We start from the raw sequence: 26647 nt of genomic DNA, 5'->3' as shown, positions 1-26647 counted from the left end.
CTAGATACAGTTTAACATGACTTCCCTTCCCACCACCCAAGGCAAGATGGAACAGAGCTAAATGAGCGTAATTACAGGACGCATGTTTCTGGCTCATGTAATGCAACACCTTATTTCAGACTTTTTACTCTCCTGTTGTTTTCATCCCACCGTACCAAGTGAACCTTGACATTAGTACACTGCCACCAGCACACCCAACTTTGAACTGAAGACCCTGGGCACGCTACAGCTACTCCTCATGCCTGCCAGCCTGGCCAGCTCTCCATGCATCACACTTTCCATACAGGATCACCTACAGTAAGGAATGAGATCAGCCCACAAACACAGAAATAGAAAATATGAACATCTGTTTTTGTAAGGTACCAAACAAATAACTCTGTGAAAGGGAAATGTGCCTTACATGGTGGAAATTTCAATCACTAGAGTTTAATCAAATAAAAAGCAGTATGTGGGTGGGAAGGAGCAGTGCAGGGAATTGTTTCTGAGGGAGGTGGAAGAAAGGGAGGGGAGAAGGTCACTTTTAAGTCCATCTGCTCTACATTCAAATTCTATTTCTCCCTAGTGTAAAGCATTTCAGTTTTGATAAGTTCCCTTTTGGATGGATTCACTCAAACAGAGCTTTGGTAAGAGCTGGGATTCAAACTGGTCCAACTTTTTAGCAGTGCCAGAACGATGGACTTCATGCCTGAAATACTGACTATTGCTGGTTTCATGAATGTCTGCAGGCTCCGGTTGTACATGTACGAGGTGGCATGCTTTAGTGATCAAAGATATTGAGAATTGCTCTCTGCGAAGTACAATTATACTTAAAAAGTATCATGAGAGATCCTTTATTTCATCTGCTACCAAGTACACATGGAGTTTATAAGGTTGTCAAGCAACTGCTTAAATTACTAGGAAAGACAAAGCACACTTTGATGGAGCTTGGGTCCAAAAAATAATACAATAGTTCAAATTATGTTGTGATTACCATAACTACTTAAATATTCTACAAAAAACAATGATTTTAATAAAATAATTAGTAAATGATGTCAGAAATCAACAGAATGGTACCACTATTGCCAACCCACAGCATTCACACAATTCATGATGATGGTCTTTCTTGAAAAGTCACTTTTTTGGGAACACTATTAATTTTATTCGTCCCTGGACTATACCCAATCATATACTCAACTTCTTTCTACAACGTCACCGGCAAGAACTAGATTTTTTTCTGAGACTCAGACTAAAATCACCGGAGAGGTCAGTGCCACTGTGACATAATGAGTTGGACATTTTTAATTGTTCTTACTGCAGTTTTTCCGTGTCTCCTGCCACAAAGGCAGTAATACACAGCAAATGACAATCTGAATACCTGGAAAGAGATAAAGACAAGCATAATAAACTCTTACAGCTTTTTTTCCATGTGGATTTGATGTCTAGCCAGTGTGGATGGTCACAGCTTGCTGTTTGCAAAGCTTTTATTTCTGCTCTTTGGAGAACACCAGCTCCTGAAGGCAGATGTAAGAGCAGAGGGCTAATGGAGAACCTCCTATGTGTAAATGTATCAATGACCTCTCTAACAGTATGTTCATCCCCTTCCTTCAAAAGTGCCTGTCTGACCTTCCTGGACCATGCTGATGCTGTCATTAAGACCGCTGATTAGTATGAAAGCAATCAGAGCTGACAGCAGTGGCACTCCTGTTCTTTCTCAGGCCTGCCCAGTCTGCTCTGCCGCGGTGCGCGCTTATGAATTCACTCTTCAGCATTTAGGATTTCTTAGCTTTAGGGCAACAGGGACCATTTGATTATCTTGTCTGACTTCCCATCTATCACAAGCCATTAAATTTGATGTGGGGTCCTCACACAAAGGCCAAACACTTAAATGAGATGAACAAGATGTTACTGATCTCAGGAGACCAATGCTGCAGCTGCACTAGTGTTTGTTTCAAACCCCACCACACGTGCGATGAGAGCTACCCAGACAATCAGCACAAGAAGGTGAAGGACATCAAGCTCCCAACTGACTTAACCCTGAGGAAAGTTCTTTCCTCTGCCTTTAATTTCACAGATCAGACGTCCACCTTAAAAAAAACCACAAAGCTATCCTAATGTCAAAGCTGTGGTGCACACATCCAGTCACTCTCTCCAGCACAGCCAGTCTCTTATGCATGAAAAAATACCTGAGTGGAAAAACACCTCAAAACATACCTAGCCCGTTGTCCATGGAGGGGGTCAAATCCTCCTGAACACTGCACATTACCAGCTGAAAGGCTGAAACGCAGCAGTTGATTATAATCACTGTCTTTAATGCAGAGCTGCCAGTGCTACAGGCCTGTTATTTGCAGGCATTTCAGCACGCAGGCCCACGTTGATGGGCTCCACGGCTGATGGAGCTGATGGAGCTGATGGCTCAGGCACACCATGTTCAGCAGCAGCAGGACCACCGTGACTCTCCACCCTGCAACGACCACCCCAGCAAACAAGGACTTTCTTCCCAGCACCTGGGCTAACATGGCTTTGCAAATATACCCGTTCTCACTTCACAGACTATGTTAGAATTAATTGACTGATGTTTAGTTACCCTCAGTGCTAAGAGTTCTTCCTAGTTCTTCAGCGTAAAGCTGACTTATCTTCAGTTTCCAGTGATCAGAATTATTCCCCCTTTGTCAGCCAGACCCACCAGTGCTGTAGCACGCGTGTGGGTTGAGAAAGCCACCTCACAGCCTCCTCCTCAACCACTCACAGCAGCTGAGCTCCTGAAGACTTGCATCATACCTCAGTCTCTGTTTTCATCTCGGAAAACAAGTCTTTGCCTCTTTTCACTTTCTAGTATTCCCATCTTCTCCTTGCAGTGCAGCTAGCAGGATTATCAGAGCCTGTTCTTCTGAATTTAATATACTAACAGTAATGAAGAGGTACGTGACCAAAGTTTACCTCTGAAAACACCGGTGCATCTGGATGCTGCACGACAGCACAGAGCCCCCAGGGAAAGGGGTGTGAGGCTGGAGCGCTCTCCCCGGCTGGGACAGGGAGCCCGTGGCCACGGCTACCACCTCCCGAAAAGGGAGAGCATGCTTTGGGTTTGGGAAGGGCAAAATGTCCGAGCACCGAGCGAGCCGCAGTGACACAACTCTGGTGTCATATCCTATTTCTCCTACAAGGGGAAGTCTGCTCCTTCTGTGCAACATTTTTGCAAAAGATAAAAAGGGAGAAAAAGTAGCAATGATCGGTCTCATCAGGCTCCAAGAAGCGCACAGAATTGCCTGGGGTGAAGGCAAGAATAAGCAACGTCAGCATAGAAAGGTGTCATACAAGGTTTAAGCTTATTCAGAGGTAGAGCCTCTGTCTCTCTCATGAATAAATACATAAGACAATTTAATTCCAACTGTTTTGTATGTCTTATAAAAACTTTTCAAACAATGTGATGACTCACAGGTGAGCTCTCACTGACAACACAAAATGACATTGTATTAGTTATCTCCCTTTACGAACTGCAAGTCTGCACTGAGATATACAAATATCTCTCATAATATAGCACATGCCTTTACATGCAGCATAGCTGAGGATAGGGAAGAGGCAGCAAATAGTCACAACGACAGATTTTCTTCACTCCAAAGGAAAAAGTTATTAAATACTAATTGGTAACATAGACAGCTTTTACTCCACATGCACATACTCCAATACTCTGATTTCCAAGACTCACCTGCAAAAGTTTAACTTTGTGATTTATTCCATTTTATTTATGATTTTCACACTACTGCCTTAATCTTTCATAATTAACATAACAAGGTCCAGTGATAAATTCACACTTTTTTTCCCTCTTTTGCTCTACAACTGCCATTAAAAGATAGTACTTCAAGACTGCAGCTGGAATAATATCTAAATCCTTTTACCAGTTGGAGGAAATTCTGGGCAAAGTGCTGGAAGGAAAGAAGTATCAAAATCTCTTTGAGACAAGATGACAATATTTCTTACGTGCCCCAGTTTCAGTTTTATAAGCTCCTATAAATCCTCTCTCACAGCAGAGTAACGCAGGAATGCCCTTGGAAGAGGGTGTTGGGTAAGCGAAGGATGAGTTTGCAACCCGTAAGTAGTAACCATTCAATGCTTTTAGTCTGCTTTTTTTGCAAAGAGTCTTGCTGTAAAAGCTCAAATCAAGAACAGCTGGATGCTGGTAGAGAAGCTCTATCCAGAGCTATCTTCTGTCCAGGACTATGGGAGTAAACCTAAGTGCACAAGATGGTCTGCAGAACGGAAATTAGGACAGAGGCCTTTACATCACTTGAAACACCTAAACCAAATTTCCCCAACATTAGATTCAGTCAAGCAGGGTGCTGGGCCATCTTGGCTTTTGCCGAGAAAGGTTGGACCAGACGGCCCTTGAACTCCCTTCCAACTTGGTATTCTATGATTCAAATCTGAGTAGTTTTCTAAAGAAGTGCCTAAACACAGCCAGCAAATGCAGGCTGAATACCACAATGAGGGGGTAAAATGCTACAGGCAATAATTATCAATCACTTTCTTTTCCCAGCCATCAAAGAAGGTAATTTGTTTGTTTTCCCCACCCTGCAAGGAAAAGACTGGGTGGTCTTCTGGCTTTCAGAGTCTGAGAAATATTCCTCTCGAGGACAGGGCCACACCGGGCCTCCTGGGAGCATGAGGTCCTTTTTCAACACTGTTTTACACTGTACTTGATTTTAGTCACAGACATTAAGACTGTGGCAGTGCTTTGCAAATCATCACTAAATACCTTTTCTCCATAGCTCCATGCAAATCTCAGGAGTGCTTCCAAGACATGAATAAAGCCTCGTTTGTTGAAAGGTAGCATGTTTTCAGTTCCTGAGCTGTCTTCATCAGCATGGGACTGCTGTGCTGCAGGGATTCTTTATTTGGTTAAAAACAAATTCCCCTTCATCTTGCAGAGGTTGTCACCAGTTGTAAGAATATAGCAGCTTTACTCAATACGTGATAAAGTAACTGTTAATTCTGAGGCTATTAGTTCATTGAGGGAGTGACGTCTCAATAAAACATAAACATAAAAACTCAGCAGCTTGCAGACAGCTTAAATCATTCACATTCTATTTTTTTAAAAACATCTAACGCATTGCTACGTATTCAGACTTTAAAAAATGAATTAAAAATTTTTGTATCTTCAGCCCCTTCTTAAATAATGTACATCTGATAATACCTATGCTCAAAGTCATGCCATTTAAAGTCTAAGTTGTTTGCATAGTAAAAAACCAAAGTCATGGAGTGTTCAGTGCTGCATTTCAGCTTCCTTTTGCAGTAAAAGGAAACTAGGAGAAAATGGGGCAGGAACCAGACTGAAAAGCTTTCTAAAAGCTGCAGCTGCAGCCAACAGCTGAAATTTAAAATCAGACATTATTTTCTCTCCTCATCTTGTGGGCTCTGCCACAGTTTTCAATAAACCACAAATTCAGCCACAGAGGCACTATCGCTCAAAATTTTCTTTTGCTGATAAAGCTAAAATAAGAACCATAAACACTTCCCCCCGACTTCAGAAAGCAGCGTATGTCACCCCCCAGTAGGACTCCTGACACGTTGCATGGGGACAACGTGTTAGGCAAGTAGCAAAACCCAAATGCGGTCCTGTGAAATAAATAATTTAATGTTGCAGAGAGAACCTGAAACACAAGATCATGTGGGTCGAGGAAAGCAGAAGCAAGAACTGCATTTCCATTTCCCAACCCAGTGAGAGAACGGACACACGATAGCCAGCAGATGCGGTTCCCTTGGATTTCCACAGGGCATGTAGCAACGTCCCTTGGTAAAGAAACAAAGAGAGGAGATCCTCGCATCAATAAAAAGCTGAATAAAGATAGGAAAGACCCCGTAGGAACAAAAGCCAAATTTCCCAGGGGATGAAGATTACCAGTGGCATCACAGAGTATGCACTGGTCCAGGCAGCTCTCAACATTAGTGAGCTGCAAAAGAAGGTATAAGAGGGCAAAGCTTGCTGAGAATATTATATTAAAGGAAATAAAGACAAGGGCTGATTATGAAGAAGAGACTTCACAAGATTCACTGACTGGGTGGTAGAGTGACAGATGAAGTCCCATGTAGATAAATGTAAAGTGATGCACGTTGACTTTGAACAGACTATTACCACTCAAACAGAGAGTGTGAGGTGATAACCATTCTGTGAAAATTTCAGCTCAGTGCTCATTAGTGATTAAAAAACCAAATAGATGTTAGAAAATGCTAGGAAAAGAATAGTGAACAAGACAGATAATACCATTATGCTACTGTACAAATCCACAATCTACCCACATTTTGAATATTGCATGCAGTTTTATTTCACTCCAGGTCAAAAAAGATATAGCAGAAATAGAAACGTTAAGAAAAAGGCGGTGTGGATGATCAAAGTTATGGAACAATTTCTGTACAGAGAACAACTAAATTATGTAGGACTCTCCATTCTGAAAACAGATGACTCAAACACCTGTTTGAGGTCTATAAATATGAGTGACAGAGAGAAGCTGAATAGGGAGAGACTGTTCTTTGTCTCTCTCAATACAGACTGTAGGGTCATCAAATGAAACGTAGGCTAATGACTGAAAAATACACAGATGTGAATATTAATTTCCCAGAGCACTATGGAAGTGCTGGTAAGCTGGGGACCTTCTTGCTGTAGAACATGGCAGTTGCTGAGTTTACAAGAGTTTAAAAAAAATTAAAGAAGCAAGTTAATGGAAAAAATTCTATTGAGCACTGTTTAAAAGAAGGACGTAATGCTTGGTTTCTTTCAAGTTATCTCTTAACCCTATACTGCTGGGAGCTGGGAGGGTATTCCAGAAGTACCACTATGTACTATCCTTGATCCTGTATTCTTCCTTAGGTAACAATCACCATTCGAGACAGGCTGTTGGGCTGGACCTCTGGTCTGACCTGCTACAACTGCTAAGAAGCCCCAGTGCTGACGGTAACACTTTGTCATCCGTGCTAAACATAAAGAAATGGAAACACTTACTTACATTACAACAGAAAAATAACAACCCCAGACCTAATCAAAACACTCTGCTGTGTAGTGAGAATCATACGGAAATCTACTAGTGGAGCGAGGACATAGGAGAGAATGAACGGCATACAATACATTAAGTCATATCATGTCATCCGTTATAAAAATGGCCTTAAACATTTGTCTATACAGGAAAGTTAGTGTAGTGGAAGCTAAAGAATGAATTTGCAGTGCTTCAGCTATTCCACAGAGGTGGCAGACAACACAGGGTAACTCTTACATGGCATCAGCATGTGAAGCTCTGGCTACCACCAAGTGTCAGAACGCTATTAAACCTTTTGAGCAAGGCATCTGGACAGCTTCGGGGGGCTGAGATCATCTTTTCTCCCACATTAACTCCCCAGTACTGAGAGGCCACTCTGGAGGACTTCAGGTCGCATGATTCAGGCTGAAGCACAGGGTGGCACCAAGACTCCCTCAGCCTTCTGTGTCTTTCTGGGGTACAGAACCCAGGGTGAGGGCAGGCAAGGCGTGCAGATCAGCACAGAGCTCTCCACAGCGTAGTACTGGGACTTGGCAGCAGTAGGATCACTGGCAATTTGCTCATTTAGAAGCATGAAACCTGAATGCCTGCCCACACTACTGCGCACAACCTCTCCATGAAGGCATCGGATGTTTTGTCCCTGCAGTTCTTTGGAAATTTCCTTTTACTATTTCCTTACCGTATTGGGATGCCTAACCACCTCCCCGCTTTCCTGTTCCAAGAAAACAGGAGAGCTTTTTTTTTTTTTTTTTTTTTTTTTTGTTAGTCAGGAGATTTTTCAAGGGCAAAGAATAATACACCTTTTATTAAGCAGCTATGCACGGTAAGGAACTTTTTACTAGCAATTTCTCAAGGAATGTTATGACTGGCTGACTTGAAAGAGGCCTATCCAGAATCTCATTAGATTTTCAAGTACTTCAGAAAGCAGTTCTTACTGAATTATCAAACTTGCAGGAAAGCAATGGCAATTTCATACCTGAGATTATGTACTTTTGTGTTAACTGCAAAAACGTATCAGACTAGTAAGGAGTGTCATGCACTTGGAGCTACTGCAGTAACAGGGAGCTGCTGGGATATGTTGGAGAAGACTGTTTGTAAACATTTTATTTGCATGATTAAATACTGTTTTTCAAAGGGATGCACATATGACACGATATACAGTGATGGATCTCAGTAACTCTTGACCCAGAAAATCTGTGGTGGTTAAAAAAACCAGAACACAATAGCTTCATGGGTGTGGAGCACACAGGGTTCATAACACCTTGCATAAGCAACCTTTGCATACTGCTGTTTGGACAGAGCAGCCAAATCTGTCCTCTGTTGGAGACCAGGGCCCTGCATACGGACCTGCACAGGTGGCTGCAGGCTGGCAGAAGCGCTGGTTGTTCTAGAGCTGTTTTACGCCCATCTGCAATATTGACACTGCAAATAAGAGAAAATCAGAGTGCTGTTTTCCAACTGATGGGACTTCTCAGATACCACCAAAGAATCCCAGACCTTTGTTCTTCTGAAGGGAATCCAACCTGCCACACCTCACCTAGTCTCAGCCATCAAAAATACAAGCAACTAGTGTAAGCTATTCGCCCAGTAAACCACAGGGGTGAAACACAAACCTGCTGAAGGTTACTCATCCCGCTCATTCTAGGCACCTATTTTAGGATGGGGTGCATTAGTCTCCTGAGACGTATTTTCATGACAGTAGAGCAGCACACACATTAGACTAAATGCCCAACGTGTATAGGGCTGGTGTCACAGGAGGTGACTCACACACAGGCAGAGCAGAGCAGTGACTGTTCAGTGGGCAGCTCTCCACTGGAGGTAGTGGTGGTCTCCTGAAAACATCTGCACATACGGCTTTTTGGATGGTATCACACTTCCTTAAATAGTTCTGAGAATAAAATAAAATTAATTTTTTATTTGGAAAAACATGTACTGTCTATTCATGGAAATATCTTCTAATACTCTTCTTAACACTTCCACAATGTTTTAGGCAGTGGGTGATTCCCATGTAGACTGTTTTCCTCAAGAGCCAAGCATATATTTAATCCTGAATTTTAGACTCACGTTGCAGATTGTCTGTATGAAGACTTTCCTATTTCTATTCTTGCCTGACACTTTTTGTCATACTGTTTCGTTGCCAGCAGACTAGACAATCAGTTTCTTAAACACTTGTCTCTTGAAGCAAAACAATCCAACTCAGAGCATATTCTAAGGAGACTCTCACCATCATAAAATGCTGTTTTACAAGGCTGAGGACTGTCTGTCTTTCCCTTGCACTACGTTTCTGTTTGCAATCCCACAGCAGATGGAGTCGTTGAATGCCTCCTGGCCAGGCTTTGAAAACCAAAGCATGAAGCCTGCTCTTAAACTTCTGTCCATAACACTTCATGAGTGGTTGCTGCAGCTGTGCCAGGAGAGTTGCAAACAGCACTTCCTTCTACACTTTGACCCCAATCCATGTAGACACATCCCGGCATCCACACCGGGCTCTGCTGAGCAGCGCCGGAATCTCAGGTCTGCACAGCATATGGCACCACACAGAGAAGGTAACACTTCTTCCTCTCACGCAAGCACACACGCGCCCGCTGTGACTGCCTGCTTAGCTGTTTCTTCTCTCATCTCTTGGCTCATCATCTTCAACATATTTTGCTGACAACATACCTTACTTTACCCCATATAGCCCCTCGCCCCCAGAAAACACATGAAGAAAAGCTATGGCAGTACGTAGAGATGAAGGCATAGTTAAAAGGTTGAGATTTCAAAGCTGTTGGCAGCTGGACAGGATGGACTGGTGAGAGGCGGAGAGCTGGGCTGGGGGGTTACAGCAGCTGAAGGCTGTTCAGCATCAGCATGACTACCTGCAGGGAAAGCGAGCACCCACCTCCTGCGGGCGTTGAAGCTGCTGTCCCTGAAAGCACACAGCCCAGCAGAAGGAGAGGGAAATCGCTTCTTCTCCTTGCTACTTTGTCTTAAGACTTGTCCTAGCTTTTCACTTTGTGGTCATCGGATGGTTATGCTCAATGTCCTGCCAACAAAATACATGCAATTTTTGCAAAACTAAACAAACAGTTTCCTACCATGGAAAGTCCCAAAGCACTGAGAAAATAGGTTCATCTCCACCCATTTGTCTGTTTCAAAACTTCCTTCGCAACTTCAAATTACAGCCTTCTAATGAAAGCAAGGGGAAATCAGATGAACGGGGAAATCAGACTTTGCCCATAGGGATATTAACAACATGCAAATCACTTTTTTTTAAATTTTTTTTTTTTTTTTTTTTTTTTTAGAAAAAAGATCTTTTTGAAATTTTATTTGCCTCTCATCCTCAATGAAACAAAATGGGCGCCCCCCGAAAAGAAGAACGTGCAGAAGCACGTCCTACGCGCTCCCTACGGGTGGTAAATGGGGGGGGGGGGGGGGGGAGCGTGCCCCGGGGGGCGGGCAGGGCGGGCAGCAGGCAGCGGGCAGGGCGGGCAGCGTGGGCAGCAGGCAGCAGGCAGGGCGGGCAGCGGGCAGGGCGGGCAGCGTGGGCAGCAGGCAGGGCGGGCAGCAGGCAGGGCGGGCGGCGGGCAGGGCGGGCAGCGGGCAGCGGGCAGGGCGGGCAGCGCGGGGGCCGGCAGCCGGAGCGCTGCTGCCCCCTCCTGGGCCACCCGCCCGCCTTTGCGCCCAGAGGGGTCCCAGCCAGGCAGGACCTGCCGCATGTTCCTGGGATACGGAGCGCGGCACTTTATAAAGGGAAGGGAAGAGAAGGACGAAGCCCGGGCAGCTGCTCTCAGTAACTACGCAGCTCCGGACATTATCATCGAGGGCAACGTTATTCCAGAGCCACGCCAAGGCAAGGAGCGACGCTGTTAGCGCTGTCACTAGCAGAAAGGGTGGGAGTGCCAAAGGAAAGAGAGAGAGATGCAGAAGACAGACCTGGAGGTCTCTCTGGCTGCGTTTGTAACACATCTCTCCCATGGCAGAGGATACATAATCAAATTAAAAACAGACAGACAAACAAAACAGAAACATTCCCAGCCAGTTTACATCTGGATCCAAAACAAAGTTATTCTCCATAAACCTGAGTCTCCCACTGAAAACATGTTGAGAGAAATTACTTCTTTGATGTACTTACTCCTTCTACCAAAGGCTCCCACCCGCTCTGATGGGTCAGGTGCTCAGGTTGCCTCAGACCAGGAGAAAAGTCTCTTGATATTTAAATCGAAGGCTTTCAAAGCTTCATCTAAACCCAACTACTGCTTTCATCCACTGAAACAAAACTAATCATGCAGGACGATATGCAGGGCTGCATAAATCAGAGGCACCATAGCACTCAGCAGACAAGGAGCTGCGCAGCTCTAGAGAGCTTATACAATCTGTCCTTGCTGGTCTACAGCATCTAATGGCCAGCCAGCTCCTGCGTCGGCCTTCTCCTCCCAGGTAACTCCAAGCAAAGTGCTGTGCACAAACACAAGCCTGAAGTCACATCAAAGCAGATTGCTCAGGCAAGATCCACGTCTGAGAGAAAAGTCCAAAAATTTCATCAGGCCTGGATAAGAAAAGTTAAAGTTATTCTTAGATGCTGTGTTTGGGAAACCTCAAACTGTGATCTTCTTGAACACAGCGGAGTAGAAGTTCTCCATAAGGCAGGCATGAAACAACTTAAAATCTCCAGTCTTTCTCTAAGACCTCATTTGTTTTCAGGGTGAAGCCTCAGGCTTTTGGCTCAGACTGTTAGCCACAGCCCCAAAACTGGCTAGACCACAAGAGAATCTGCTGTAAGCCAGTACACTAAGACTGATTACCCACTTAAACTCTACTTAAGATCTCAAAATAGGTGGAAGATGGTACATTTTACTCTGTAAAAACTCATGACGCTTGTTTTTTGTGGTTACACTGATGATGCATGTAGGCATGCACACTTGGCACTTTGCACACTCACTGCAATGCCATCAATGTGAACTGCTAAATTCTGGAGGAAAAATCAACTTTTATAATTGCTCTTTAGTTACTGGGGTTGATGTCTGGTTGAGGATAAAAACAAAACAAAACATAAAGTCTTACACCAAATACAAGCTGTGATGCTGGAAAAATTTTGAACTGCTCATATAAAATACCCACACATGGGACATTCTGCATTACTTCTTAACATTACTGCATTTTCTTCACAGGGATGGGGTTAGATTTAAACCCCAAGAATGCATTAGTGGTGCCTACGGAAAGAAAAATACCCAAGGAATTTATAGCTGATATACCAAAAAAAAAAAAAAGCTTAAACTTGACTTGGCAAAGTCTTTACACATATTAGATAAAAGACTTAGAAAACAGATGCTCCTTCTTACCAGCAGACAAGATCTTCTAATATCCCTACAACTTGTTAATCAACTAACATATGGTACCACTTTAGGAAAACACACCATTCTGATTTTGCATTTACATGGTCTGCTTCCTACAGAACTATTGTCAAGATTTAGCCATTGTAATATAACCTAGTAATTTTTATTCCTATACTTTAAATTAATCGATAAGCACAGAAATAAAAAGAGAATCAATTTAAATCCAAACAACAAGTAAAACTCATTTTCACATGGTTTCCAATAATGGATGAATTTCCTCTTACCTCACCAGTCTGAACCTCACCAGTCTGTATAAAATCACAATTTGCTGCAAAATTACAACATAAATTCTGTTGACTTTGACTTAAAGCCCCTGAAAACCCAATACATTAAGGGTTTTGGGTACAGCTAAACTGTCGAGGCAAAATTTAATGTAGCTTGGTAATATCTGCACAAGGTGGTTCCCACATATACATAACTTTACTAATGTGTTTTAACGTCTATTTTATACACATATGAGGCCTTACTGTCTCCTAAAAAGACACCGTAATTTACTTTCACACAATATAATACTTCTAAACACATACTAGGTAAAAAAATTAAAATGTAATTAAGGTTGTCTTTTTAATGAACCCTATATTTAAGTTTTAAACCAGTATTGCTCTGCTGTCCTAGTCTCTCTCAGCCTGCCACTGGCTTAATTTATCAATACTCAGCTGCTGGGCCTTATCAGCTTCTGCCACCCTTAGACAAATTCAGTGCAAGTCCATTCACACTACCACACGCCTTGCACAAACCCCTCAATCCAGGCGCCAGGTCGTGATTTCTGCTACTTTGCCAGCACACAGCGATGTGAGCAGCCTGCTCTCCAAAGGCGTTTTGTAGACCCTGCTTACGGACTGCTGCAACAGCTTGAATCATAGAACCATTTAGTTTGGAAAAGACCTTTAAGATCATCAAGTCCCTCCGTAAAACTAACACTGCCAAAACCACTACTAAACGATGTCCCTCAGCACCACGTCTACACGTCTTTTAAATACCTCCAGGGATGGCAACTCAACCACTTCCCTGGGCAGCCTGTTCCAATGCTTGATAAACCTTTCGGTGAAGAAATTTTTCCTAATATCCAACCTAAACCTCCACTGGCACAACTTTAGGCCATTTCCTCTTGCCATGTCACTTGTTACTTGGGAAGAAGCCCACCCCCACCTGCACTGCTTCTCCAACACTAAATTAAACCCAATGCTTTTGCAGCACCAGGTGGGTTTTGGTTGCTGCGGTTCTTTCTGCAGTGCCGTGGCAAGGGGCGATTAAAGAAGGTGCAAAGGTGTGGGGCACCGGGTGCTCCGGGCTTTGCAGCAAGCAGCACGGGTATTTTGCCATGTCACCCTGCAGACAAGGTGACATCCAAATAGCTCCGGTCAAAGTGTGGAAGGGAACGACTGTCTCTGCCCAGACATGGAAACAGTAAGCAAGAACAAAGAAGTTTTGCAGAGAAAAGTCTATAAAGCAGTAAAACTCGTAGAGAAAGCTTAGGAGGACATTTATGTTTTATGTTTGCTATTTAAATTAAAGATAGGCAGTTTTGAATATATATGGTGTATACATGTTCTGCATTTTGAGGCTGTTAGGAGAGCTCGTTTTTTGGCTGTTTTCTAATGCTTTTAACATCAGACACAGATGTAGCACAATTTAAAAAACACTTTCAAAGTACTGTCATATGGAATCTTGTTTACGAGTACAAAAAGAATTGCCTTACAATGCCACTTCTCAGCACTTGAACTGACAATGGATGCAGTTCTATTTAAAGGGAGAGATAATTGTAAAATTTCTGAATACCTGAAATACACTAAAAGCACCCAACATGTTTTACAGACAAATTACCAATTTTCATTCAGGATTTCCAATGGCAGGATAAAAATGGAAGTAAGGCACGTGAATTCCTGAAATTTGTCTCAGATACAGTTTTGAAGTTGAAATCTGGGTTTTCACTTGCAAGAAATACAAACACCCAATGTTACAGGAAAATAAAGTGATGTTAGAAAAGTGAAATAAAGAAAGTGCTGCAACTTTTAGTTATTTGACACTTTTGAAAAATTTTATAAATTCATATAGATAGGCTAGAAGGCAATCTGATATTCTCAGTTTATTCATGATTAAACTTTGAACTATCCATACATACACCTGCATGCACAAACACATAAAGCTACACCTGTATGTTTCACAGCATATCTCTCCCTCTCTATATTGCTCATCATCAATTAAATTATAAACCGTATCAAGAGGCGCAATAATTTCCTGTACAGCATGCGGTATAATGGTCCACTGTATTCTGGTATGGGTACCAGGCTACTACTCATAATATAATACTTGATACTTTAAAATGGATTGCCGAAATACTCTCTCAGTTAAATATTTAATTTTCATTTAAAAGTAGTAATAATCTTCTTAAACAGATGCATGAATGAAACGAACATAAATAGTTTCACATTTTGGCACGCGCATCTGACAGAGATCTTTAAGAAATCCAAAGCAGGTGATGACTGTCTGTGGAAGATAAAAGAGAAAACAAGTCCCACCTGGCCAAGTCCCAAAGCAGAACATGGGATGGGATGAGATGCTCAAGGCTGGAACGCGTCTCTTCTCAAAGGCTAGCACATACGTGACAGGGACAGTGTGTGACAGTGGCACACCTGGGTATACAAGCAGCTTCATGAGCAAACTAACTTCCCACCTGCAGCAACATTTTTGGCTTGAAAGGGGTTGCAGAGAATACCTTGATAAATTATCTGATGGAAGATGTTTCTTCCGTCTCCAGCTTCTTTTTTGCTTTTTTAATTATTATTTTCTTTTGAGTTCTGCTGCACAAAAGTGTAAGAAAGCCCCTCATCTGCTTAGCAAGTCTCAGTTCCTAGGGGCGGCAAAAGGAGAACAAATGTGAATTTTCAACAGTTTAAGACTTTTGGGGTGCACAGCTGCTTTGGCATTTGTGTAACAGCTCTTACCAGGGTCCCACAAGCAGGAGCGGATTCCCAGCCACTGGGATAAAGACAAATTTCCTCCCGACAGCCGAGGAGCGGGCAGGGAGGCACGGGCAGCGCCAGACCTGGCTGAGATCCTGGGCTTTGCCCCGCTTCACCCAAGCTGCCTCCCCCCAGAGCCAGCCCCGCGGGGGGCGAGCAGGGGACAGGGGACTTCAGGGCGTCCCGCTCTGCTCCAGCACACCCACCCCTCGCTGCAACAGCAGCACCTTCAACGCGTAACGGAGGAGCACAAGGGCTTCCCCCTCGCCCCCAGACCCAGGTCTGCTGCCCGCAGCCCGCAGTGCCGTCTGCCTTCAGCACGACAGCGCACGCTTCAGGATAAAGTACGGGATTAGGTATTCCTTGAACACCTCTCTACTTTCGATTAAAGTGAGAGAGAAATGCATTTATACAAACACTCTCATTCTAACATGCTCACCTAGGATATCTAGCTCTGCCTTGAGGGAGGTTTGGATTGCCCTGCTATTGATATTTAAGCAGGGCCCTTGATTCTAAATTGTTGATGGAAGTACCCTAAAGCAACCTGAAACATCTGAAAAGATAAGAAACATTACAGATGCATGGATGGGCAAAATTACCTCTCTCTCTTAATCCAGGCTCCTGGATAATGAAATGCACTGCTAATGTCTCTCAGAGGTACCTCATCAATTTAGGCTGATGCTTTGTCATAAAAGCAGTGGCTGATCTGCTATTGCTTCCTTTTCGAAGTGAACATTTCACCCTTGCTATATCACCAAATTCGTATCTACTGAGTTCAAAGCCAAACACAATACCCGCAGTCCCCCCCACCCCTTAAAAAGATAAAACATACTGTATTTGCAGTACAGACAATTAAATTTCTAGATAATAACAAGATGCATGAAATCAAAACTTCATACAAATCTTTTAACTTACTGAACTATTCTCCTGCAGCAGAGCGTTCTGCACCAGCTATTAGCAACAAGAAGGGAATTTCCTCCTCCTCAGTCTATTCTTGAAATAGATTGCAGTAAGTCTTCCTTTCCAACCTCAGCCTTTAACAGCAAAAGGAAGCAACTCTCAATCCACAGGCAGGAACAACCTCACGAACTAAAAAACAAACCAACAACAACCAAACAACCCCCCTCCCAAAATTTTGGCTACCACTGTATTAAAGGTGAACACAGCCATTTGAGAAAGAAGATCTCTATGAGCTGTTTTAAAAGACTTCCTACTGCAGAAACCTAAATCATAGCATAATGCTTACTTGCCTTGCCTTTCAAGTCCGGAAAGCTCTTTGTTAAGATCACTTATAGTAAGGAAACAAGTTTTCACTCACTCTGTATGTGTATTTTTATAAGCCAATCTTGTAAATAAACCAGTAACACTTTATGGAGGGCAATAGTGGACAGATTGCCTTTGCCGTAAACATTCAATGAAAATTTGTACATTAGCCCACATGGCCTAGCAAGATCTGGGAACTCACCCCATACGACAGGGCCAACAGCGGAAAAAACAAGAGACAACAAAAAGGCTCAGGTGCTAACAGCCTCCTGACAACTTTACTCCAAGCAGCTATCATTATAGGCAAGGAAAAAGCAAAATATTTACCAAGTAGCTGTATAAATCTGCACTGCACAGCATGGAACAATCTTGTTTCAAATACCTCAATTAAATGGAAGCCAAATCAATAGCTAAACCATATGCTAGACCCTGAGATCAGCATTGTCTACAGCAGTGATGAAAGGTGGGCATTAGCCCGCTTATCAGACTGCTGAGTTCAGAAACTGAGAGGAGTCCTTAATTTTTTGGGTTTGTTTGGTTTTTGTTTTGTTTTGTTTTGTTTTTTTGTTAAAGACACAATGTTCTCTCTCCCTTCTTCATTTCCTCAGCCGGGACCAGGTCCCCTCCTCTCCTAAAGGCTGAGGAAGGGGGCTTTGCACGACAGCTCATGAGACTCCCTCTTAGAGATCCCTCTGTATCATTGAGGGATTTTGGCAGAGAGATGCTGGTGCTGCAGCCCCAGCTAAAGCAGCCTCAGCATCACTTATAACCTTAAGAATGGCGGGAGGCCAGAATCATCCCTGTGTAGCCCATGCCTTCTCCCTGGGATCTGATAAAGAAGCCTGAAAACTCTCCTGTGGTATGAGCACTTCAGCCTTGACACAACCTTCCCAGGACTCTTCTGTGAGGACTGTGTTGACAAAAAAAGTTCTCCCCAAGATACTCATTAGCATTGGATGGGGAATCACAGGATCCTCAATACATCATGCCACTCCTAGATTTACCACTCCCTTATTCTTTTCTTTTTCTGACACTTCTATAGACTTGAGAAACAGAGAAAACATGATCTAGCCTTTTCATACTTTTATGTGAGACAGAAGAATTGTAACAGCACAACAGAATCATCACCTTCCATAAAGAGACAAAGAAAGTCCTTCCTAGTACATACCTCCCCCTGTCCCTGATCAATTTAGGACAATCTGATCCATGATCAGAAAGACCAGAGTGCTCTGGACTTCTCTATGGAGGTTTTATTTGCTGTATGGGGAGCCCAGGCTGCTCATTCAGGCGTTGAAGTTAGATGACTAAAAATCATCTTTGAGAATAACAGACTACACTGGAATTCAGCCCTGACTCAAAGCCTCAATGTAACAAAATGGCTTTTCACAATAGAGAAATGCAAATTATGGACAGATGCTCCATCAGTGCAAAGAATGATCACAAACTGAAAACAGAAACTTGGAAAAACAAAGTGTGCAGGAAATCCAGAAAGAACAGCGTTGGGGTCAACGTGACAAAGGAAAAGAGCTGAAATTGAAAGATACTCTCTATTGGGAAAAGTATGAAGAAATACAGGAAAAATACTTCCACAAGTTATCTGGCAAAGAAACCCTCCATTAGGAAGCAGGGAAATAAAACGGATCATGCTTCTGGGAGAAACGCAGAGAGAGGCATTTGATGGCTCATGGCTACCTGCCATCTGATTAGCGGTGAGTGCTCCTACCATACAGGCAGAAGGTACAAAAATGCAACAATATACTGAAATCCCGTCCTGGGAAAGCATGTGACAATACTTTAATTAACACTGGCAATGCTTGCACCTCCCAAAACGTCAATAAAATTTGTCACAGATCTATTCAGTTGATGATGATGTTTATTTCATATGAGAAAAAGGAGTGCCGTCTCAGACTAATTAGCTTTCCATACCAAAATCCAGGTTCATCTAAATACCGGACTAAATGCTAACAGATGCTATCTTGATTTCACATTTAAAATCCAAGACAGCGGTTCCCAAAGTAGGGTCCCAAACTCCATAGGGCCTGTTGCAGGTTACTCAGGGCTCTGTAAAATCTCACTGAAATCTCATTTTACCACACCCAGAAAACATCCTTGGGGAGTAAAGAGAGTGCAGTAGCCCTTCCTACACCCACAGGCTTTGCCCCTGGTTGGAAGAGAGATGGAAGGAGGGTGGTGACTGGACCCAGTAACAGGCTGCATCCACAGTATGCATGAAATCGCTATTTAGCAGTGAGTGAACTTTCTGTAATGCTTCTTACCATATCCTCGTTTTAGTCATGGTATCTCTGATTATGAAGTTACAGAAAGTTTGTTTGTGGCTGCTAATACTTTATGTTTTTTTAATGAAAACCGTTCCTGACTGTAGCCTCCTCTGTCAGAGTCACCCTGGACACAGCCAGGATGTAGGTGGGGAGAGACAGCTGCTGAAAGGCTCATACACCACAGCTCAAAGTTTCATCCCAGTTCTTCCAAAAGCTTGGTGTGTCCCTGTTTTGCCTTAATTCCCTTCCAGAAAGTACTGGAGTAACCTCTGACAACCTGTTACGGCTGCGCGTGCATGTTTTGCCACAGCTGCTGCAGAAATATCCTTTGAAGACTCAACCTTGCACTTCTCAAGGACAGTCCCTTAAATAACCCACTGTAACGCATTTCATAAGGATCCTCTACACATTACCCCTTCATAGCCGGAACGTGCCAGTATCACTGGGAGACTTGTTTCAATGATGCAGCTAATGCTTTTACCTCTGTTATACCATTATTAAAACTAATAAACTAATGCTTATGTTTCTGGTTTTCACAATTCTTATGTCCCAGAAAGCAAAATCATTTTTATACAGATTTAACTCCATCTTCCAGACAACCTGAGCTAGATCCTAGAAGTCAGAGGAGGGAAGAGGCTTTCCCATATCCAACATGCAGCGATCCCACCACTTTTCCTCACACTTCCTCGCTTCTTGGATCTCTGTCCTCCCTGCTCCCAGCTGCGGTGGCCCAACGTCAGCAGGAAGAGTGGGAGTTATCCCCTGTCCATCAGCCAGCAATCCAGCAGCCAGTGCACCACCCCAGCAAGGGGAAGCCACAGGCGAAACAACACAGTCAAAGGAGAGCACAGTGACAAAAACCTGTGTGCTTATGTTAGTTCCGTGGTGACAGCACGGTGCCTGGAGCTTCTCCAGCACAACAGCAGACTAAGACCACAGGGCAAGAAGCAGGTGCCCAGGTTGTTCTCTTGGATTTAAGGCATTTAAAACGCACCATGGGTGGGTGCTATCAGCTATCACTATCTCACTGCCTGTGCTGGACTGTTTGGCATCGCAGGAGGCGGGTAGTAGATCTGATGCCGAAGACATGGGCATTACTTGAAGCTAGAGACTCAGCATAGCAAAGGCTGCTGAATGTCAGTGAAAACATTCACTCCTGTGTCCTGAAAAGGAGGTTTCTAAGATGACAAGCTCTTTAGAGTCATTTGGCTTAAATTCTTGCTCTGATCTGGCTGTGTCGCCACAACGGATAGGAACAAAACACAGCCGCTATTAAACGGCACAGGAGCTGCACAGTATTTGGAGTACTTTTGACTACGTAAGGAAGTATAAGACTTGTTAACTTAAGAGCCTACTAGAATAGAATAAAGAGAACTCCGCCAGTGGGTTCAAGAGCAAGCAAAAGGCAAATGCTGCTTTTGACTGGTGACAGATGAAGTAGAACAAAACATCGGAGAGAACAGGAGACTGGGAAGCTGATTGCCATAGTTTCAGCTGGGATGGAGTTAACTTTCTTGCTAGCAGCTGGTGTAGTGTTGTTTTGGATTCAGGATGAGAAACAGTGATGGTAGCGCGCTAATGTTTTTGGTTGTTGCTAGGCAGTCAAGGACTTTTCAGCTTCTCACACCTTCCTGCCAGCAAGCAGGCTGGGGGGGCACAAGAAGTCGGGGGAGAGACACAGCCGGGACAGCTGACCCCCGCTGACCAAAGAAATATCCCATGCCATATGATGTCATGCTCAGCATATAAAGCTGAGAGAAGAAGAAGGACGGGGGGAACATTTGGAATGATGGTGCTTGTCTTCCCAAGTAACCATTATGCGTGACGGAGCCCCGCTTTCCTGGAGATGGCTGAACACCTGCCTGCCGATGGGAAGCAGTGAATGAATTCCATTAGTTCCTTGTTTTGCTTCGCTCATGTGCGTGGCTTTTACTTTACCTACACTCTAGTGTCTTTATCTCACCCCATGCGGTTTTCCTCACTTTTACTCTTCTGATTCTCTTCCCCATCCCAACTGGGGAGAATGAGCAAGCCGCTGCGTGCTCCTGGTTGCCAGCTGGGGTTAAACCATGACAGTCCGTGTCCTCTCCTCCTCTCCCCTCCACCTTTTTTTTTTTTTTTTTTTTTTTAGATAAAGTACAGGCCATTTTTCTCATTCAACAATATCTAAAGTCAGCTGGATGGCTTTCACCTCTCCAAACTGGCTCGATTCACCTCGGCCTTCAGTGGCTTCTGCGACTCATGGTGTAGGACTCCACACCAGCTGCTAGCAAGAAAGTTAACTCCATCCCAGCTGAAGCCATGACACTGATTCATTAAAAAATAATAAAATGAAAATTCATTACAGTGAAGAAGAAGAGCATCCTTCCAAAGGTACAAGACTATTAGGAGGATATTTTTGTAATGTTATAATTGTTTTACCATGTTAATATACCCTATTAAAAATAAGGAATTGGCTGGCATAAGGATGAAGCTCAGTAGTAAATGTATGATCCAAAAATACAAATTACAGGTAAAGAAGTGGTTACTGAAACTTCCAGAAAATCCACACGCATCACCTGAATTAGAATACAAAGACAGAATGGACACAAAAATGGACCTTTGAAAGACAGTGAAATGCAAGAGATGTGACCCCTGAAAACATAATAGAAGGAGTGGGATGGGATGTTGATACACAAAACTGCAACATCCTGAGGATGAAGAGTGGAGAGAGGAAGAATGTCTAATTGTAACTGAAATTAATATCATAACCCCAGATGTGCCAGGTCTGAGATGGATTAGAATCAGGACTCCTATTGTAAATTAATCTCTCAAGAGAGGGCACAGAGCAGAGCAGAGAAAAAGGATGCAGTTCCTAAAACACAGAGCGATTCTGGAACCAGTCAGTGTTGGTCAGAGAGAAAAGGCAGGCAGGTGAAGCTATCTGACTTACGGATATGTGCGTGCCTCGGAGGCGGCACTCACAGGTACAGGGAGTTTTCAAACATGAGGGACAAGCTGAATGCACAGGACACAAGACTATCCTACCTACCCAGCTGCAAACGCAAATCTGGGTTGTTTTTTTGTTATTATTACATGGAAGTTTGCAGTGCTGTTACACACATGCTAAGAGCGTTGCAAATATTTAGTGCATAAAGCCATGAATTTACCTCACAGGTGCGCTAAAATACAATCTGAAAATGCACGGCTCCATTTATGCTGTCTTCTTTTGCCTTTTACTACAAAACTGAGGGAAAAAAGATTGCTCTAAACAGAAGCGCATTATCAGGGTTTGGAAGCAGATCTCAAAGAAAGCGACTCAAGCCTTCAAGGGAGCAAAAGCCAACTAGTGAGAAGTGAAGGAAGAAGCAGCCACAAACATCTAAAAATAGAAAGTCCAGTAGGAAGTTCCCCTACAGAGATTTAATCTGCTATTGTACTCAGATCCTGCCATTACGAGTTAAAATCTACAAGAAGCTATCATCTTTAATACATCATCTCCTTCCTACTGTTCTTTAAAGCAAAGAAGCTGATTAAACATCCTGCCACACTCCGGTAACCTTAACAGTGCATTTCTTCATTTCACACTGTAAAAGGTCAGTCACATGTTAAATTGCTCTTCTTTGTGTGAATTTACACTCAGCACAGGACTAAGTCAATAAAGGTTGTATTTCTGCTCTTTCCAACAAACCAAGCACTAAAAAGTACTAGATGGCAACTCATTTCAGAGAGATGTTAAAAATTCAAGTATTTCTCACTCTTTTTAAAAAGTTCGACTTCCACATTTGCTTAGTGCAGCTCCAGATTAACTAGCGTGGTGTATTTTACTAGGATACGACTATCTTTCGAGGCACTAAAAAAGCAAACACCGTTACCCTCATTTTGCAAAGCAGGTAAGAATCTTAAAGGTCATGGCTTTATAGTTCCTTGAAATGTAAGTTTAAAATCAGAAGAAAGTTTTAAGGCTTTTAGTGAAAAGAACAAGACCAACAACACAAACGTGAAAATATTAGACATCTAACATATATTAGCATTTATTTTCTTTAAGAACTGATATTACTCCATACACACCTTTACGAACAGCTGAACTACTGACTGGAAAAAGGTCATGTCTATACAGGTGCCAAAATCCCATTTGCAAAAAAGTGTAAGACTTGTTTTTAATCTTATGGGAAATAGAGCTGCGGGATCTGTGAAAGCAGTTTTTGAGATCCTTGCTGTTGCCTGACAATTCTTTAAGGCTTTTGTGTGTTTGGGTACATGTTGAAGTTGGTGGGAAAACACGGTTGTTTTTTAAAGGCACAAGGTTGGAGTTTTTGCTGGGTAATGCTTTTCATGTGGAACATCAAGGGATGGGTCCCAAACCATCCTTTTAGTCACTTCCCTCTCAGCCTCATGAAAATAAAAACACACAAGTGACTTCTCCCGATTGTCACGACAACACACAGGGTCAGAAAAACAGAGGGGGTTGAGGGGAGGATATTCCCAAATGTTTCCCTACACAAGAGAAACAGGCCGGCCATAACCATTTCCACCCTTGCAGTACAGGAGGTGTTTCAAGTGGTAAAGGTAAATGCTCTTTGCACAGCAGGAATGCTACAATTCTGGCTAAGGAAAGGAGTCATGGACCAAACAGCTTTCCAATATGCACAGTAAGTATGAAAACTGAGCTGGATTTTGAGTTGGAAACCCCCAAATCTGTGAGTGTGATTCCACGCTGCTGCTGTCTGGGACAACAAGGGGGTTGAACCGGACACAGGAGCTCTCCCCTCCAGCTGCGGACTCCTGAGCAAAAGCAAGATGTCAGAACTTCAGAGCAGCCCTAAGCCAGGCCCGTGGGCTGAGGAGCTCCAGCAGCCCCCGGCACCATCCCTCCCGGCTCAACCATCACCAGCCCAGAAGGCTGCAGCTGCGCGATGCCCCAGGGCAGGGGAGTGCTCTGCGCTGCTGCCAGTCAGAAGGTGTTCTGCAGGTGAAAGCTATGGCGTGTTTTGCAATACCACTAGGGTCACCGAATACAACCTGCAGCGTAGTAGCGTTTAGCAGACATCCACGCTGTGAGTTTCGCAGAATCTGTCAAATCAAAATGAAAGGCAGGGCTGACCTTCACAGCAACTCCCTTGGTTTTATGTACCTTAAGTACAGTGACCTGGGCGAGGAAATGGATGGACTCCACGCCGCTGCGGAGTACATCAGCTGTGCTCCCTTACCTGCATTGCAAATGTATCCAAAATCTTCAAACTTCCCTCCCTCTTCCCTTCTCATTAGGCTTTAAAGCAATAATAGGTACCATGCTTTGGTGCACAGCTAGGTTGTCCCCTCGGTATATGTGACAGTAAGAAAGGGACAGGCAATTATTTACAGTTATCCACAGTTAATAGTGCACACAGAACTCCTGATTACAGAGGAAGCACAAACCCCATCCTCACAGGATGAAAAGGCAATGTATCACCATCTGAATACACAATGTACTTATTGCTTGTCGTATTTGCATTTGCTAACTTTTGAATCTAATAATACAACATTAATATTCTATTAATACAGTGCTTATGTATCATTTCCTTTCTTTAATATACAAAGAAAACAATTCTGTATTGTGAAACAACTGGCCAAGATACTGCCGGAGCATCAAATCCCTTATTGTTTCTCAAAAAGCTGCCCAGAACTCCTTGCGTACTGCCTCACTGCATTTCACGCCTCGCAACGCACACATGCCCTGCCCGGAGAAACCGGGCACAGGCAAACCAAGCACGAGAGGCAACGGCGCAGGCTGACAGCACCCTGGGAACTCCCTCACAGGATGAGAACGGAGAGGATCTACAAACTCCCCAAAATGCAACCACCTTTCCAGAGGTAGGAAAGGAAGCAAACCAGCCGTGTAAGAGAGGAACAAACCAAAGGCTGCTTTCGCGCAGCCACAGCTGCTGGGGAGGCGAGGAGACACCTGCGTGAGAAGGACCAACCTACCCAGCACAGCTTGTCCCCACCCAGCGCCACAGCAATAGAGGAGCTTCAACATGGAAGAGAAATTAGAATTTTTTTACTTTTTTTTTTAAATTCTGGGCTCCGAAGACGTAAGCCATAGTTTCATGGACTTTAACCTGGCATGAGGTGGTAATGTCACTGCAAGAAGACATCCCTGCTTCCCTCAGCCACTCACTTCCAGTCGCTGTCCCCACGAACTTCTGCACAGCCACGCAACTGTGACAGGTCAGGGAACTCACCCTATTGAAACTAACCTTTATAAAAACAACCCAAAAACTAATTTCTTTTTTTTTTTTTTTCTTTTTCTGCATTGGTGGTTTCACTGCAAAACATATCTCACACTGAGACTCTATTAGAAAGGAGGAAACAATTAATTGTAAATTGGGTTAAATACTAAAATAGTGAATTGGTAAAAATATTATTCCATATACTTTATGGGAAAGCTAACCGTAATTTTCCCCACCAGTTCCAGTGGCAATGTGAATATCTTTTTATGCTTTTAAGTTAATTTAAATTTTCTTTGATATTGTGCCTGTTGGGGACACTTAGGTGTGCTGAACGTAAGGCACAGAAGAAAATTACTTTGCTGTACTTGGCAGATGTAGCCTGTAGGTATGCTGGTCTCACTGCATCCAATGCCGTCTCATCTCAAAAGCAAAAAAAAGTGTCCTGAACACACTCAAGTCTGAGTCAGAGCTCTTACGCCCCACAAAAATGCAACCACTTCTGGTGCACCATATGGCAGCAATCCCGTGTCAGCAACACTGTACAATAGTTTTTCAGAAGAAGAATGAAGAGCAAGTTCTCCGCTTGAAACCGAAGAGAGATTTATCCCACAAAAGTATGCAACACATCATTACCCAAACCGGAACGAAGGCGGGACATCAGCACTCAAATGTTATGGGAACTGTAACGGTGAAGGGTCAGGGATTCAATCTGATGTCCTAGCAAAATGCCAGTTATAGTTTGCGCAATGCCATCAGACAGACAATGCAGTTTTGCTGAGAAACTATTAATTTAATGTTATGGAAGCAAAATATTCAGCTACGAGGTTCCATTATACTTGGAGCCTTTGACCCCGGTTTATCCTGGAGTTCAAGCCCTGATAATCTGTGTGCTTGAAGCTCATCTTGGTGGATAATGGAAAATTCTGCTCCATTTCCTCTGGGACTGCATGCTCATTAGTCACAGCATACCAATTAAAAGCTTTGTTAGAGAACCAGAGGAATGTGACACAGCACATGTACAAACCAGGAAGCTTCATTCACGTATAGCATGGATGAATGGCTCTGTATGGAAAGCCAAGCATCGCATTAGCAGGTCGTGTGCATCAGCATGCAAGATCAACAAAAGACGTGCAAGAATTTTTAAGTCAGCACTCTCGGTAAGCAACAGATTTTCATTCTGAACAACGAGAGTTACAGTATTTTTCACAGCCTGCACCTTCCTTCTAACCAAAGGTAATGTAAAAATATTTTAAAAGTTATGTTTTCTTGCATTGTTACTTCGGCAGTCGTCTAGTAGGAAATCGCTAAACATCACCACCAGCTCCAACCAGATTCTTTTCCTAACCGTCAGAGGTGAAGCCGGGGTTAGTGCCATGGCAAGCTACTTATGAACTAGAATAACAGCCATTTTCAAAAGGGATTATTGCCACTATGAACCACTGTCAAGTATCTGTAACAGCAATTCTCAATTAAGGAAAGAATGGGACTCAGCGTCTGCGCTCTGATCATGCAGTTAATAACTGACTCTGCCTCAATCAAAACAAAAGTGGGACTTATCATGCAGATTTATTT

The 26647-nt window shown here is 43.3% G+C and overlaps 1 protein-coding gene across 10 annotated transcripts in view; it reads right to left on the bottom strand.

Moving 5' to 3' along the window:
- Nucleotides 1-26647, bottom strand: part of KIAA1217 (KIAA1217 ortholog) — a 356360-nt gene that overhangs the window by 188437 nt on the left and 141276 nt on the right. For 5 of the 10 annotated variants that reach the window (XM_054190035.1, XM_054190037.1, XM_054190031.1 and 2 more), the window contains exon 1: nt 14899-15087. The exons of 1 other annotated variant lie outside the window; for it this stretch is intronic. In XM_054190035.1, coding sequence (XP_054046010.1) covers nt 14899-15034 — 136 coding nt within the window. In that variant the 5' untranslated portion in view covers nt 15035-15087. 4 more of the 10 variants (XM_054190045.1, XM_054190046.1, XM_054190041.1 and 1 more) reach the window with 4 other exon arrangements.

Source organism: Rissa tridactyla, chromosome 2 (assembly GCF_028500815.1).
Source record: "Rissa tridactyla isolate bRisTri1 chromosome 2, bRisTri1.patW.cur.20221130, whole genome shotgun sequence".
Classification (NCBI taxonomy): Eukaryota; Metazoa; Chordata; class Aves; order Charadriiformes; family Laridae; genus Rissa; species Rissa tridactyla.
Note: the sequence above shows the minus strand (reverse complement) of the source record. Positions and strands in the feature narration are given on the sequence as shown.